Here is a 16,831-nt window from a genome sequence, read left to right on the forward strand (position 1 = left end):
ATTAGAGTAAACTATCTATTTAGTCACTCAAGTTTACCCGCATTCCTTTTTTGGTCACCCAATTAAAAAAAGTTGTCAATTTTAGTCACTCTCGTTAGATAAGTTATCAATTTTAGTCACTCTACCATTAAATGTCTTTGGTTACCAAACAAAATGCTGACATGACAATCTTTTTATTGGTATAATTTCAAATTTAGCCCTTAACATTTTACATATTCTGTCGATTTGGTCTTAATTTTAAAAAATTCAACAAATTTAACCCTCAATGTTAGCACATTTTGTCAATTTAGTCCAAATTCTAAAAATTAAAAAAATATAATTTTAAAACCTTGAAAATATATATGATTTATTATAAAAAGACATAAAAATATATAATTACATTATAACTTTTAAATCATCTTTACCATTAAAATTTTAGGCCTATAAGGTTGCAACATTCGTTAAAATTATGCAAATATATTTTAATTTTAATACTTTTTAATATTTTAATATTTTTTAATTAAAATAACAGAAAAAGGGGTTTTGAAACCCTTCTCCTGTCTTGATTAGTTGAATAGATCAAGTTTTTTTTTTTTTGGTTCTTTTGCTCAGAGTCTATGGATTTTTTTCTCAATCTCTTGATACCAAATTCCTACAAATATATAGGTAAAGCTGCAAGAGGACGATTCTATTTACATGCTAGTACTAGCATCATATAAGCCGCTTAGAGATCAAGACAAGACGATATAAAATATGTCTAGAGCACATGGTTCTGTCAGACTAAAGTTCTATTCGCCTAACATACATAACCTGATATACACTCCTTATATTGTCGTTATTCTGTATATATATACCAGAGTCTATATGTAATATTTGGTTTGCTCGACGAGCATGCTGTGATAGACTTGGACAGACTTTTACACTACACCGAGATCAAGTATAGGGCAACTTACAAATGGTTTCTTTCCTTGCACTTGTTCTCCAGCTTGAGATGCACATGAGATGACACCAGGGTTCAGCTGTTTTCATTTGGATGACCTTCAACACTGGTCATCTGAATTATGTTCATTAGCTTGACAGTTCACAGTTGCAGGCTGACAATTTCCTTCCAAGGATATGCTCACTTTCTCACTTCCACCAATGCTAGCATGTGATGATAATGAACCTGGATGTGGATGGAAGCATGGCAAATCGGTCTGACATTGTAGACTAATTGTATCACCAATGGACTGCACCCCGCAATCACCTTCCTTCAAAATAGTGGCATTGGCACACTGTTTGTGGAAGGGGAAAACACCCAACTCGCTATCAACCTTTGCTCTAATGCCTACCAAAAGGCTTCGCAGCCTCAAAACCTCTGCTTCAAGGATGGTCTGTCCTTGTAATTTTCTAACAAGTTGCTGGTTCAATAATCGCAATTTCTTCACTTCCTCTTCAAGATAAGCAGTGTGTGCCTTCTTTTTCTCTCTATATTTCCGAACTGCTTCTCTGTTCCCCAAAGACCTTCTTGGTTTCAAATTCAAACCAGAGCTGGCTTTATTGTTGTGGTAATCATCATCTTCAGATGTAAGAAGTTGGGTATGCGTATGGTAGCATGTATGTGAATGTGCAACATCAGGGCCGGGTGGATTACAAGTGTGAGTGTGACTACATGTTCTGGTATTCTTCAAGTATTCATCAATGATTAAATCTACAGATGTTGAATCTTGAAAATTGGTGGATGGAACAGTGTTTGATAGTAGGACATGGTCAGAAAGCTCTATCTCCCCATCCTCCATGTTTTCCTTCATTAAACATCAGAAATAGAATTCACATCTGCAAGATACACGGCTCCACCTTTTCCTAGAAAAATAAGCAGCAACCTTGATTTTATGCACTAAAGCTACTTCATATATATTAAAACATTTTTAATCAGTAATCCACATGAAAAGAATATATGCGAAGTCACACAAGGATTCCAAACAAATTATATCCATGAATCGGGTCCAGCGCAGAGCATCAAATGCCGCAATCAAGAATATAAGTGGGAAACAACTTGAGAGGAAAAAAGCCCTAATCTTAGCCAAAAACTGGGTGTTTTACAAACAAAAAAGAAATGATATTTTAACAATGAAAAGAAAAACCCAGATGGAAAAACCACGCAAAAAGGTGAAATGAAGCATAAAGACAAGATTTTGACATAGAAGTGAATAAGAGCAGAAAAATTTACTCCAAATAAAGTTAAGAGGGGAGATGGTGTTTTTGCTGGGTGGCGTCAAAATAGAGAATGGAATACCTGACCAGAGAGGCAATAAGAATAAAGCATAGGTTGGCTTGTTCTCTCTATAGTTTTTCTATGCCTTTTTATCTAGGACTTCCCCACTCACAGACATTTGATAACCCTTTTAAAGAAAATCTTTCTTGTTTCGTTCACCTTCACCTTGTCAGTTGTCAAGGAGCAGTTTGGCTGCTGTCTGCCTCCCTTCCTATTTCTTTTTTCTTTGTAATTATCGTTTTCATCTTTAATGGCAATAGTTTGGGCCATAGTCTAACACTGAACTGCAAGACGTGGTTGTAAATGGGCTATGGATAAGAATTTGGCATTGAAGCCTATGGGTTTTTTTTTTATCTAGATAATTAAAATTAATTCTGAAAATGGTAAAAAAACCCACCATTAATGGAAAATTAAAACAATCTTTAATTGTTTATTTGTAATTTTGTTGTGATAAAAAAATCGAATTGATGGAAAATTGAGACAGCTAAGCTCCATCCTCCACTTTTCACTCCCACCAGATCGCGTCTTCTTCCTCCACTATTGGTGCTGTTGTTGTTTCAGAGTTAAGTGTTTGCTGGACAAAAGCAGGAGAATAAAAACATGTCTAACTTTTACAATCAGACGAGAGCAGCCTCGTCTCTGATGAGACGCCTTAAACGAAGCCTCATCAATCCAACTGCTGTCAGTCGCGCTAGATGTTTCACCACCGCCGAGGGCCACCGACCTAGCCTTGTCCACAAGCGCAGCCTCGATATCCTCCACGATCCATGGTTCAACAAGGTATTACTTCTTTTTCAGTTCCATTACTACGTCCCTGTTCTTGGGCTTCCCTCAATGTCAATCATTTCCATTATTCTCCGGTTTTAGTGCTTCGTTTAGCTTCAAATTTTATAGCTTTTAACCCTTTCAAATGTTTAAATGTTAGGGAACAGCATTTTCCATGACGGAACGAGATCGTCTGGATCTTCGTGGCCTGCTTCCTCCAAATGTAATGTCTTCCGAGCAGCAAATTGAACGCTTCAGTAAGTTTTTGTATTGATCAAACAAATCTTTTTTATCTATGATAATTGTAATTTGAATCTCCATGATTTTCATTTTTATTTTTTGCCTTTTAATTGATTAATTACCAGTGGTTGATTTGAAGAGACTTGAAGTTCAAGCTAGAGATGGACCATCTGATCCCAATGCGCTTGCCAAGTGGCGGATACTTAATCGCTTGCATGACAGAAATGAGACTATGTACTACAAGGTACAATTCATTTTATCTGCTTTATTCGGATCTCTGTAATACTTTTCGAGCTAGTTTTAACCTTCCCCTTCTTCCATCTAACGCTAATCTAATCAATATGTCGTGGTTTGAGTTCAGGGTATGTAGTAAACTTCTTTTCTAATGATAACAGTCTACCAATTACCGTTTACCACCAGAATGGCCATTTCACCTACTTGATGCAGCATCTTAAGGAATAATTCAGTTAAATTTCCGTTGTACTAATTATTTACTTAGTATCTCTCCTGTTTTCCTCCGAGTTTCATGTCGCGTCCATTTTTCCAATGACTCCATTATCTTGTCCAGTTAATTATTTAACTTCCTCGTTGTGATAATGTCAATCTTTCTGACAGTCTTACATGAAATCAGCCTAAAGGTGTTACGAGTAAGAATTACCATGACATGTTGTTAGTGAATTTGCATGTGCATATAATTTTTTTGACACATCTTGTAGAGTATGTATTTTGTAAAGCAGTGTGTGTATGACATCTTCTTGATGATATACCTGAAGCATCATTTATTTTAACTTTGACAGGTTCTAATTGCCAACATCGAGGAATATGCTCCTATTGTTTATACTCCAACTGTCGGTCTTGTTTGCCAGAACTATAGTGGTCTGTTTAGAAGGCCTCGAGGAATGTACTTTAGTGCAGAAGATCGGGGAGAAATGATGTCTATGGTTTACAACTGGCCTGCTGATCAGGTATGAATTACTCATAATGATGCATTGAATATTAAAACTTCTTTATTTAGTTGAATTGATCCCAATTGTGGGCATAGTTCTTTATAGCAGTGCAGCCTTACGTGGTAATACTAATAACATGAAATGATATTCTGACATGCAAATTTTAAACCTATGCTTTATTACAATTTTGACTTGTTATTTTCTCATTTATTTCCCTTTTGCATAGATCAATTATCACTTCGCTTTTTGCTTTCTATCCTGTGTATTTTTCTAATTTAAACTACCAGAAGACTTAATAGGTGATTTCTTGAGAATTTGAATGTTTGAACCTGCTCTTAAATTTTGGAATTTGGGCTTATTCTTCACATAAATTTGTTTTCAACTCAGTGATTGCCTCATTCAATTACCTACTTCATGTTCAAGTAACATGATCATTTGTCTTTGTACCGCAACAAAATAGTTTTGAGTTCTTCTCTCATTTCAGTTCTGGTTTAGTTTGTAACTTGTATAATTTGGTATCAGAATTTCAGAAATTCTTTGGCTTTGTCAATGACAATATGCTCGAAATATGTTAACTTTACAGCTTCACACATTTCCACTTTACTTATCTAATTTTTGTTGAGTACAGGTTGATATGATTGTTGTCACAGATGGAAGCAGAATATTGGGTCTTGGAGACCTTGGAGTTCAGGGAATTGGAATTGCTATAGGGAAGCTGGATTTGTATGTTGCTGCTGCTGGTATCAATCCTCAGAGGGTATGTTATTCTTTCTCTTATCTTGTATCTGTGTTTATAAATTCTATGTTTATCTCTTTCTTGGGTAAGGGATTTACAATTATCTAAACAATTTTACAAGAATAATAAAATTTGGATCCTCCCCCAACCCCCGGCTCCCAATGATTCTCTATCTTTATACCTGCATTTTAATGCTGGAATTAGAATAAAGATTTGTGTGGTACTTTGATAAATATCCATGTTCTTGTTCTTTATCCATTCTCTTTCTTTTTTTTAGTATTATTTTCTTTGCCTTTTTTTTTTTTACTTCAGGTTAGTTTTGCTTCTAAAAACGATTATGATAGAGTGAGACTTTATTACATTTTTTTTTTTATTGTTTGTGGACTCCCAGCTAGTCTAACTTACTCATTTTTCCTATTTTCAACCATTTCCTAACCTTGTAAAAATGGTAATGCTAATGTTTCTGGTCTTTCTCAGCTTGACCATTTACTGGGAATTTTACAATATTTCCTTTGTTTTCTCCCTTGCATTAGGTACTTCCTGTCATGATTGATGTTGGGACTAACAATGAGAAGTTGCTCAAAAACCCCTTGTGTAAGCTTTTCATCACCCTATTTTTGAGGAACCATATGAAAAATGACTTTATTTTTTTGAAGTAGCTGGTAGTGTTGCATTGGAAATTTGTTAAAACGGTGCTGTATCGAGAAAGGAAAATTCTCGTCTATGTTTGGCAGAAAATGCATGCAAGTGTAGATGTGACTTTTTCACTCAACCATCTTTGGTCCCTCGCTTGTGTTAGATTTTTGTACTTGTGTGGTATTTTAGATATCATATGGGCTCGGACTTGTAGCCTACAGGCTTAAGAATGCAATGATGCATAAGATTGGCTAGAGTCCCTGAGGTAACCTTTTGATCTATCATCTATTAAACAAGATATTTAGAGAAATTATGAGGCTCTTGACTTCTCCTCTTGATGCTTGTAGTATGTGGTCTTACTAGCACTAGCCCAATTTTCTTAGCTTGTTGTCTTGTTCTTGCATGTTTTGAGTTAATTTTATGATCTTAAGAAGAAAGGTGATCACACAATTTTGTCAACAGACTTGGGGCTTCAACAACACCGCCTTGATGGTGATGAGTATATTGCAGTGATCGATGAATTTATGGAGGCAGTTTTTACTCGTTGGCCAAATGTGATTGTGCAGGTATGTAGTATGTCTATCTTGTTGAAGTAATCTTGTCTGGAATTAAATTGCAGTATCTTCATTTAAGAGATATGGCAAGACTTGTTGATAGATATGTCTATCTTGTTAACACAATCTTCTCTTGAATTAAATTGGGTTTCTGCAGTTTGAAGATTTCCAGAGCAAGTGGGCCTTCAAGTTATTGCAGCGTTACAGAAATGCACACAGGATGTTCAATGATGATGTCCAGGTAATTGAAAATTTAGTATAATTCACCTTGAGTCTTGATTTAATTTGTTAACGCTAAACATTCCATTTGTTTTCACCTGTTTCTTTGGATCATATTCTTAGTTCTGTATACAATGTTTCTAATGTTACTGAACTTTTTTTTTTTTTTTGCAATTCATAATTTTAAACCAACCATGTCTTAAAAACTCTTTGATTTTATCTGCAGATATTTATTTGCCTTCACATCTTGCCTTGATTTTCTATTGATTTCCTTTGCAGGGAACAGCTGGGGTTGCAATTGCTGGTCTTCTTGGAGCTGTAAGAGCACAGGGAAGGCCAATGATTGACTTTCCTAAGCAAAAGATTGTTGTTGCTGGTGCTGGAAGGTTAGTTTTCAAGCCTATCCAGTAGTTATGGATTATCATAATACCGATATCACAGAACAGATAACATGGCTATTATTATATTATTCCTATATTTGGATGGTCACTTGTGGTGCTTAGACTGTTTTCATTTGGCACCTGATGTACAATGGATTTAATGGTCATTCTCTAATCATTATTTTTCTGAGTTGAAGGGTGAAATTCATCTCTTATGAACTGCGGTTGGATTATAGCAAGTTTATTATACTTGTATCCTTCTGGCACAGCTCATTTTCATTTGTTCTCTCTATATGTCTGAAGAAAAATGAAAGAAGTTATTCCACAAAAGGAAAATAAGATGCAAGTTTCCATTGGCTTATTCTTCTTCTTACTTTATATGGATATTTTATGTTGTTAAGGCTTAGCTGGTCCATTATTTGTTTTCCTGTGAGTGGATTTCCTCTCATTCTATCTGACATTTCACAAACTTGTTGAATCTGCGGACTTGTTTGTTTGCTATTTCTTCTTTTATCATTTTAGTATTTTCTGTGAAAATTAATTGGAAGGCCCTGCATGCTAATAGGAGACTTTAGAAATTGTTTGCATAACCTTTATACCACTGCAGTGCAGGAATAGGGGTTGTCAATGCTGCAAGGAAAACAATGGCAAGGATGTTAGGAAATACTGAGCATGCTTTTGATAGTGCAAAGAGTCAATTCTGGGTTGTTGATGCTAATGTGAGTAGCATAATCTCTCAAGAACTCTGGATTTCAGCCAGGCAGTTGTGCTTATAGGGACTTTTTATTGCTTTTGATGTTACACATGTTTTTTCTTCTAACATTTCTTCTTCAAATTGGAACCATCATAAGTGGATAAAAGATGGCCAATTAACTATCTGATCGCATTCCTTGTAATCCATATCACAACATTTCTTGGTGGTCTGTAATTCTGAAATCATCATTTGATTATTTCAGTTTCATTTATATCAATGCATTACAAAACTATTTTAGGTCACGTTTACATTTTTGCTGCTCTGGATTCTTTCTATTAGAATATAATGGTTAAATGCAACCTTTGCATGGTTATCTTCCATGAGTGGCACCAATTTGCATTAGATATACATTGTAACCAAATGAATTGTTTTTTTCTAGGGTCTCATAACTGACGAACGTGAAAATATTGATCCAGACGCCCTGCCATTTGCAAGGAACACTAATGAAGCTGGTCGTCAAGGATTAAGGGAGGGTTCAAGTCTTGTGGAAGTGGTTTGTATAGTGCTAGCACAGAAACATTTTTTCAGCTCTTTATATGGATTACAGCATAACTTTATTCTTAACATGTGAAAAAATTAGTCCTGTGAGAATGACCTGTATTTCAATATTTGACTTTTTCGTTTTCTTTTATCGCTTCTGAGTTATGTTATCAAATACATTGTCAAGTCTCTTTATTCTTTCACAGTTAAAAGCCTTTCTTTAATCTGGCTAAACAGGTGCGGCAGGTGCGGCCTGATGTGCTTCTTGGGTTGTCTGGTGTTGGAGGATTGTTCTCCAAAGAGGTAAAATTGAATTTTTCATCAGGTGACAAGCAGAAAATTTGCTTCTGCTGTTTGTGGCTGTTATGAAATCTATGATCACTGTTTAAACATCATTTACCAATTGCCAAATTAGCAAAACATACTTTTTATTAGTTCAGAATTTAACACTTTTTTGTATCTTCAAGCCCAGTGATCAACCTTATGATGAGAATATTTGACCTGTAAAGATTCAATATTTGCATGTCTCTCTCATTTAATTAAATATGAAGAAAGTTTTCTGAGATTTTATTGTAAAGATTTGGCAAAGGCTTCAAGGTAAATAGGCTTCAAGGTTGCAACACAATAAATTTTAAAAATTTTAGACTGTTTTGTTTCCTAGAATCTCTGCATTTCATTGACCTTCCTGCCAAATCTTTTTTGCAAAGTAATCTAAGTGCATTTTATGTTTTAGGTGTTGGAGGCTCTTAAAGGTTCGACTTCAGCTAAACCAGCTATCTTTGCAATGTCAAACCCTACAAAAAATGGTATGAGTTTTTTAAAATATTTTGGTGACAAAATTAGGGCCATCCATATTTGTACTGAGCTTTGCCATGGTCTTTTTTACCCTTCTTGTTTGTTACAGCTGAGTGCACCCCAGAGGAAGCTTTTTCGATTGTAGGCGACAACATTATATTTGCAAGTGGAAGTCCATTTAGAGATGTTGATCTTGGTATGTGCCAAGACTACCTTGTTTGACATTGTCTACATAGTAACGCTTTTAATTTTTATAGTCTTTACCAATTTGCCATGTGGGGCTTTGTCCGCTAAAAATGCCTAAACTTGTATGAATTATAGCTACTTATTATACGAGGTTCTCATTTATTGCCTGAAATTCTGTAGTATCTTGATTTTTATACAAGGAAACAGAAATTCTTTCCCTACTCTCCTCTTTGAGAGTGAAAGGCTTACTTCTTGTAACTCATGAACAATTTAGGAAATGGTCAAATTGGGCATAGCAACCAAGGAAACAACATGTATCTCTTTCCAGGGTCAGTTTTTAATTTGCTTCACAAAGGTTTCGTTTTACTTCACGATTCTCTAATTCATCATTTATAATTGTTTACCCTTCTTTTCTGCAGTATTGGCCTTGGAACTCTTCTGTCTGGCTCTAGGATCATTTCGGATGGCATGCTACAGGCTGCAGCAGAACGGTGTGGTTAATTTATATTTTGTTTTTGATAAATATTTCTCCAAATGCTTCTGAATTTTTCACCTGCCAAGACTATGAGTTTATTTTGTTGTTCTTTGGAATAAACTTTTAGCCATTATTAGTATATGTGAAATTTAGGTAATTTATGAGTATGCAAAGGGATAAAGACAGTACCAGTGACTGGATCCCCTCTTCCTCAGAGCCACATAAAAATTTTCTTCAAGAAAATTAGGGATTAGGATCTGTTTGCTGTACTTTTCTACTTTCTGGAGGCATTTGTAAGTAACTAGTGCATTAAGTTCTAATAATTGTAATATATATTATTAACATACTAAAATATTGTTAGTTGGTTCCCAAATGGCATGCCAGAAGCTGTCTGATATATGGATTTGGATCATTAATTTATTTCTTTTTCCCTTAAAACTCCTCGAGCAAAAAAAAGAAAAGAAGAAAAAGAAGTTAATGGCTTAAGCAAGATGGTAAAGTGGCTTTTGGTACTGAGTTGGATACTGACTCATGTTATGTTAAATTGACAATTGCAGTCTGGCTGCCTACATAACAGAAGATGAAGTTCTCAAGGGCATGATATTCCCTCCAATATCAAAGTATGTGATGAGGCCTTAAGATATATGTATTATCTCACCTAGAAAATGAATTCGGTGTCATAGGCTAAGCATAAATTTATTTGTTTGTTTGTTTGTTTGTAGGATAAGAGATATAACAAAGGAGGTAGCAGCAGCTGTGGTGAAGGAAGCTGTAGAAGAGGATCTGGCAGAAGGATATCGTGACATTGACGCTAGAGAGCTCCAAAAAATATGTCAGAACGAGGTAATGCTGACTGTTGATGTAATAAAAGTTGATTTTGCTGTGTTTAAAACGCATGAATTGTAAGAATGAGATGTGATGTAATGGTGCAGGAGGAAGTTTTAGAATATGTGGAGAACAGCATGTGGAGCCCAGAATATCCAACTCTAGTTTACAAAAGGGGTTAGTTGGCTTGGTGGATATGCCATCTTTTTATTCCAAATGGAAAGAAATAGCAGGGGGTTGATCTTGCTGTGTCATTGGTTCCAGCCAAAGACATCAGATGTCATGGGCATAATAGCATAAAATAGTTGGATTTGTGTAAGGAATTTGGTTAATAATATGCACCGTCATTATCTATATATTGTATAGATTTATGAGTGGATAGGAAATTGTTGTGAAGAGCAAGCTTAGTTTCATGCTTTCCTTTGTTTGCACACCTCAATTCCAAATGAAATGAATGAATATATCATATGACATAGGCATTGATGGCTGATGATGAACTGGAGACCGACAAACGGTAATTATTTATGCAGGAATGGATTGTCTACTGTTCTTTGTGCTAACTTCACACCGACTGAGATTGGCCTTTATCATTTGTATTAGGGCTGAGCTTTAAGAATGTGAATGGCAGGCTGTGATTTTCGCACCTCTGTCCATCATATAGTCAATATTTATTACTCCCTAAAATCTGTTTGTAAACCTTATTTATCAGAAGTATCTCGACATTAACGGGAGTCGAGTTTTATTGAAAAATTTGTGCTGTGAAATTTATCTAAAGTTATAAGTATGCAATGATGGTGTTATTTTGACATTTACAGATCTCAAGTTAGTATAATACATAAGAGATATGAAATTAATTTTTATCGTAATGAGTTGAACTCTCGTTAATACGTGGAGCTGAGTTCGACACATGAACGATAAGTTTTCATGTGTTTAAATTTTCATTATTTATTCCAAACCTAATCCTAATATATGAATTGTATTGAGCTCAACTGTCTAGAGATATTGAGTTTACATGTATTTAAGATTTCACTATTTATTGTAAACCTAATTTTAGTAACTGCATACCTATGAATGTTGAATTTATATGTATTTAGTTTTTTTACTATTTATTGTAGACCAAACCCTAATAACTATATTATATGAAGCTCGACATCTAAAGATGTCGAATTTAACTTGAAATTGAATTTTAACTGTTTAACTCAACCTAAACCCTATATATTGGAGTACTGCACCTATAAACCCAAGCTAAAGTTGTTTCCCATCATTATTGAGAAAAAAAATGTTAGTTCAAAACTCCGGTAAGAAAAATGTTGAACACACGATCGAAACTCGAACAGAAAAAGAAGAAATAGGACAGGCTCCAAGGCGTGTATGAAGCCATTATCTTTAAGGTTATATTCGCCCCCACCTATCTTCGGTGTGCAAATGAGTTCCAAGCAAATTAACCTCGAGGATACAATGAAGCCAATGACTATTTGCGTTTTGCACTGACGAGAATAGTCCACTATGCACTGAGCAATGTATAACAAAAAACTCAATTTCTACAAAGGATTTCTGCAGTAATATTTTATAGAATAATCTAATAATATTAGAAAATGAAGAAAGGAAAGAAAGAATATTAGAATTTGTTGATATGATTTCCAAATGAAATCACATTCATATTTATAGGAATTTTCATATCTCTTCATAGAGACATCTTTCAATAGGTGTCTTTATGAATAAATAAATAATAATAATTATTCATTTAATTTTGTAACTATTCAAATAATATTTTTTGAATAGTTATAATTCTTTTTTTTTTTAAATCAAATGATATAACTTTTGACCAATGACCAAAAGATTTATCTTTTGATTAATTACACCCATTCATTTATAGTTATTGGGATACTATAAATATTTGAAAATGTTCCAACAATCTTCCCCCATTTTCAACATATTTAGATTTTGATATTCTTGAAAATCAACTTGCATAAATAAAGGTGTCTTACGGTTGAACATTCACTTAGTGAAAACATGTTAAAGTTAATCGAAATTGCATGGTAGACTAAGCTTTGCACCAACTATTCCATTTGATTAACTGAACACATCTCACACAATGATTTCAACATCGGTCAATGCATAGTATCTAGGGACACTATTATGGCCATGGGTCTATGTCCTCTTTTCATGAGTGCTTTCAGAGTCAAGCCTTTGAGCTCCTAGAAGCGGCCACACTTCCACTCACATAGGTGGATCCCATCAAAAGTGTTCCCGTAATTATAACACTCTAACATATTTATGTTATGGGTCCATTAAGAATACATTACTCATCCTTCCCTTATCATTACGGGTACCTAGCACTTTAATCTTAGGATGGATTTATTTATAGTGCTAACAGTCACATACTAATGATGTACTTTGTCTCATTGAACTCTAGACTTGACGTTATACCAAGCGTTGAGTCGAGTTTCCATCATGGGTGACTCTAATTAATAGGCTTGAGTCCCATCCCTTTTGAGGTCTTTTTTACTGCATCTCTAGCAAGACTTCTTGTCAAAGGATCTGCCAAATATTCACTTGACCTCACATAATTAATAGTGATCACTCCATCAGAGATTAATTGTCGGACATAATTATGTCTTAATCCAATGTGTCTAGACTTTCCATTATATACTTGGCTATATGCCTTTGCTAGAGTAGTCTCACTATCACAACGGATAGAAATAGGTGAAATTGGCTTAGCCTATAAAGGTACATCATAAAGCAAATTTCTTAACCATTCTGCTTCTTTAGATGCAGCGGCTAATGCAATAAATTCTGTTGCCATGGTGGAATCAGTAATACATGTTTGTTTCTTGGAACCCCAAGAAATGACTCCTCCACCAAGAATGAAGATGCATCCACTAGTAGATGCATGATCTTCCAAACTTGTAATCCAACTAGCATCCGAATACCCTTCTAAAACTGGAAGATATCCATTATAACACAATCCATAGTTAATAGTTTTCTTTAAGTACCTAAGTACTCTATTCAAAGCTTGCCAATGCAAACTACTTGGATTACTTGTGTACCTACTCAATTTTCCAACAGCATATGCAATATCTGGTCTTGTACAAGTCATTATACACATAAGACAACCAATTAGACTCGCATATTTCAATTGATCAATTTTCCTACCAACATTAGATACTAATTTTAATTGAGGATCTATGGGTGTAGATGCTGGTATACAGTGGAAAAGATCAAACTTTTTAAGCACATTTTCAATGTAATGTGATTGTGATAAAGCTATAATGCTTTCATCTCGGGTTATTTTAATCCCAAGAATAACATCTGTTACACCCATATCCTTCATAGCAAGGCTGTTTGACAAGAATTTCTTTGTGTTTTCTATTTGTTCCAAATCTATGCCAAAAATGAGCATGTCATCTACATATAAGCAAATTATGACACCTTTTCCATTTTCGAATTTGCTATATATGCAATTATCGGATTCATTTATTTTATAGCCATTAGCTAAAAAAACCTTGTCAAACTTTTGGTGCCATTGTTTTGGTGCTTGTTTAAGCCCATATAAAGTTTAACAAGCTTACATACCTTATGCTCTTGCCCTGGAACAACAAATCCTTCCGGTTGCTCCATGTACACTTCCTCTTCTAATTCACCATTTAAAAATGCAGTTTTAACATCCATTTGGTGAACAACCAAATTATATATAGAGGTAAGTGATATTAAGAGTCTAATTGTAACAATTCTTGCTACTGGAGTATAGGTATCAAAGTAATCAATACCTTGTCTTTGTGTAAAACCTTTTGCTACCAACATTGCTTTAAATTTATCAATGGTTCCATCGACCTTCATTTTCTTTTTGAAGATCCATTTACAACCTATTGGTTTGGAACCTGGTGGAAGATCAACTAAGATCCAAGTTTGATTTCCCATTATTGAATCCATCTCATCATTTATTGCTTCTTTCCAAAAAGCAGAGTCTTGAGATCTCACTGCCTCTTTAAATGTAATAGGATCAGATTCAGTATTATAACAATAAGGTATCTTATTGCATATACTTTCATCTTTTCCTTCTACAAGAAACATAATGAAATCTGGTCCAAAATTTTTTACCTTTTTAATCTTCTTACTTCTTCTTAATTCTTGACAAGATTCATCATAATTATCAATTTGTTTCAATGGAATATCATTCTCATTTGAAGAATGAATCAATTGTTGTGGTTGTAATTGTCTTGATATAGAATTAAATCAATTTTCATCAAAAATAGCATCTCTTGATTCAATAACAGTATTAATTAAAATTGAATCATTTGGTTCAATTACCATGAACCTATATGCCTTGCTAGTATGTGCATAACCTATAAATATGCATTCAATTCCTCTTTCACCTAACTTTTTACGTTTAGGTGTTGGAACTTTTACAATAGCTCTACAACCCCAAACCTTCAAATAATTAAGATTTGGTTTCCTTTTCTTCCATTGTTCATAGGGGGTTATTTTAGTTTCCTTATTAGGAACTCTATTCAATATGTGACAAGCTGTTAGAACAACTTCTCCCTAAAAACGTTGTCCAAGACCTGAATATGATAACATTGAATTTGCCATTTCTGTCAAGACTATTTTTTTCTTTTAGCTACACCATTTTGTTGTGGTGTGTAAGGGGCTGAAACTTGAAGGACAATTCCAGTGAGTTCAAAATAACTTGGATTATAGTATTCTCCACCTCTATCCGATCTTAAGCACTTGATAAATGATTCACACTGAAGTTCAACTTCAGATTTATAAACTTTAAATTTATCAAGCGCTTCATCTTTTGAATGCAATAAATATACATAACAATATCTAGAACAATCGTCAATAAAAGTAACAAAATATTTCTTTCCACCTAATGTAGGAGTATTATGCATGTCACATAAATCACTATGTACCAAATCAAGCAATTTTGTTTTTCTTTTAACCTTAGGGAAAGGGTTTCTTGTAATTTTAGTCAACATACATGTATTGCATTTTTCAATATTATTATTAAAAACAGGAATTAAATCTAATTTAAACATGTCATTCAATTTTCTATAATTCAAATGACCTAATCTATAATGCCACAAACAAAAAGATTCAACCATACTATTCTTATTAATAATATTGAGTTTGAACATGCTCTCATACATATACCCTTTCCCCACAAAAATTCCTCCCTTAGACAAAATAAACTTATCTGCCTCAAAAACAAGTTTGAAACCAAACTTATTCAACAGACTTCCAGACACTAAATTCTTCCTAATTTCTAATACATAATATACATCATTTAAGGTTAAAACTTTTCCAGAAGTGAATTGTAGTTCAATAGACCCTTTGCATTTGATTGCTGCGGTGGAAGAATTTCTCATGTACAAGACATTGTCGATTTCACATTGTGTGAACTTTGTGAACATGCTTTTGTCTTTGCACACATGTTTGGTTGCTCCGGTATCAATCTACCATGTATTATCATATTGTGCCATATTAATTTAAGATATCATTGCAACAAACTTTTCGTTATTATCAGCCTTAGAAGATGATTTCTTCTTTAAAAATCGACATTCATTCTTGAAATGTCCTAGTTTTCCACAATGATAGCACGAGCCCTTTTGTTTCTTTTTGAACTTAGGTGCTCTATCAGTCTATTTAAACTTTCTCTTGAATGGTTTAGTAGTCTGTACTTCCTCCGTAACATGTACTTTGGCATTTTCAGAATTTAGGTTTTGATCTTGTTTCCGATACTCTTCTTCAATACGAAGATGATTTGCCAAAGCCTCAAGAGATATTTCCTCTTTCTTATGTTTTAGACTTTTTTTAAAGTCTTTCCAAGATGGAGAAAGTTTGTCTATTATGGAGGATACCACAATCATTTCATCCATTTTCATATCATATTGCTTAAATTGATTCAGCATCTTTTCAATATCACGAAATTGTTCCATAACAGAATGACCATCAACCATTTGATAATTATTGAAACGACTGACAAAAAATTTCTTACCTGTAACATCTTCGGTCATGTATCTTGCCTCCAATTTGTCCCATAATTCTTTAGCAGTGACCTCGTTTTGGTAGGTGTCGAATAAACCATCAGATAAACCATTCAATATATGGCCCATGCATATGTAGTCAGCATTGTCCCATTTTTATCTTTCTCGGGTTGCAGCAACAGATTCATTTTCATTCTCTTCAGGTCTTGGAGTATCCAAATCATAAGCAATCTTCAAAGTTGATAATAAGAAGTGCATCTTTTTCTACCATCGTCGAAAATTGCCACCATCAAACCGATCAAGTTTAACAAAGTTGGAAGCCAACTCCCTTAGTGTTCCACTTTAATGTGTTGTGGTAGTCAATGAAATATAACCTTAAAATTGTTAGTTCAAAACTCCGGTAAGGAAAATCTCGTACACACGATCGAAACTCGAACAGAAAAAGAAGAAATAGGACAGGCTCCAAGGCGTGTATCAAGCCACTATCTTTAAGGTTATATTCGCCCCCACCTACCTTCGATGTGCAAATGAGTTCCAAGCAAATTAACCTCGAGGATACAATGAAGCCAATGACTATTTGTGTTTTGCACTGACGAGAATAGTCTACTATGCACTG

The 16,831-nt window shown here is 34.3% G+C and overlaps 2 protein-coding genes across 3 annotated transcripts; one reads left to right on the forward strand and one right to left on the reverse strand.

Annotated features, from left to right (window-relative positions):
• Positions 1-642: 642 nt before the first annotated feature.
• Positions 643-2,441, reverse strand: LOC107948671 (basic leucine zipper 24). Of its 2 annotated transcripts, none has more exons than XM_016883299.2 (2): positions 2,255-2,441; positions 643-1,763 (listed from the first exon to the last, which is right to left on the reverse strand). In XM_016883299.2, the coding sequence occupies exons 1-2, from the start codon at positions 2,282-2,284 to the stop codon at positions 1,020-1,022; spliced, it is 774 nt and encodes a 257-aa protein (XP_016738788.1). In that variant the 5' UTR covers positions 2,285-2,441; the 3' UTR covers positions 643-1,019. The 2 variants fall into 2 exon arrangements, with proteins under 2 accessions (XP_016738788.1, XP_016738796.1); XM_016883307.2 differs by having other exon boundaries at positions 643-1,821; positions 2,255-2,419.
• A 290-nt stretch (positions 2,442-2,731) lies between these two features.
• Positions 2,732-10,696, forward strand: LOC107948661 (NAD-dependent malic enzyme 62 kDa isoform, mitochondrial). Its single transcript, XM_016883289.2, has 19 exons — positions 2,732-3,013; positions 3,159-3,255; positions 3,364-3,482; positions 4,036-4,203; positions 4,814-4,942; positions 5,455-5,515; positions 6,020-6,123; positions 6,269-6,352; positions 6,610-6,716; positions 7,318-7,429; positions 7,844-7,957; positions 8,182-8,247; positions 8,678-8,750; positions 8,849-8,935; positions 9,200-9,254; positions 9,345-9,416; positions 9,958-10,020; positions 10,123-10,243; positions 10,333-10,696. Exons 1-19 carry the CDS (start codon positions 2,834-2,836, stop codon positions 10,405-10,407), a joined length of 1,887 nt encoding a protein of 628 aa, XP_016738778.2. The 5' UTR covers positions 2,732-2,833; the 3' UTR covers positions 10,408-10,696.
• Positions 10,697-16,831: the final 6,135 nt, after the last annotated feature.

This window comes from Gossypium hirsutum, chromosome D04 (genome assembly GCF_007990345.1).
Source record: "Gossypium hirsutum isolate 1008001.06 chromosome D04, Gossypium_hirsutum_v2.1, whole genome shotgun sequence".
Taxonomy (NCBI): Eukaryota; Viridiplantae; Streptophyta; class Magnoliopsida; order Malvales; family Malvaceae; genus Gossypium; species Gossypium hirsutum.

Excerpts from the sequence above, each read along its gene's own strand:
- LOC107948661 (XM_016883289.2), top strand. The coding sequence starts at position 2,834 with ATGTCTAACTTTTACAATCAGACGAGAGCAGCCTCGTCTCTGATGAGA. Across the intron at positions 8,248-8,677 it reads GAGGATTGTTCTCCAAAGAG|GTGTTGGAGGCTCTTAAAGG; the intron begins GTAAAATTGAAT and ends TTTATGTTTTAG. Across the intron at positions 8,936-9,199 it reads ATTTAGAGATGTTGATCTTG|GAAATGGTCAAATTGGGCAT; the intron begins GTATGTGCCAAG and ends TGAACAATTTAG.
- LOC107948671 (XM_016883299.2), bottom strand. The coding sequence starts at position 2,284 with ATGCTTTATTCTTATTGCCTCTCTGGTCAG. Across the intron at positions 1,764-2,254 it reads CTTATTGCCTCTCTGGTCAG|GAAAACATGGAGGATGGGGA; the intron begins GTATTCCATTCT and ends TGTTTAATGAAG.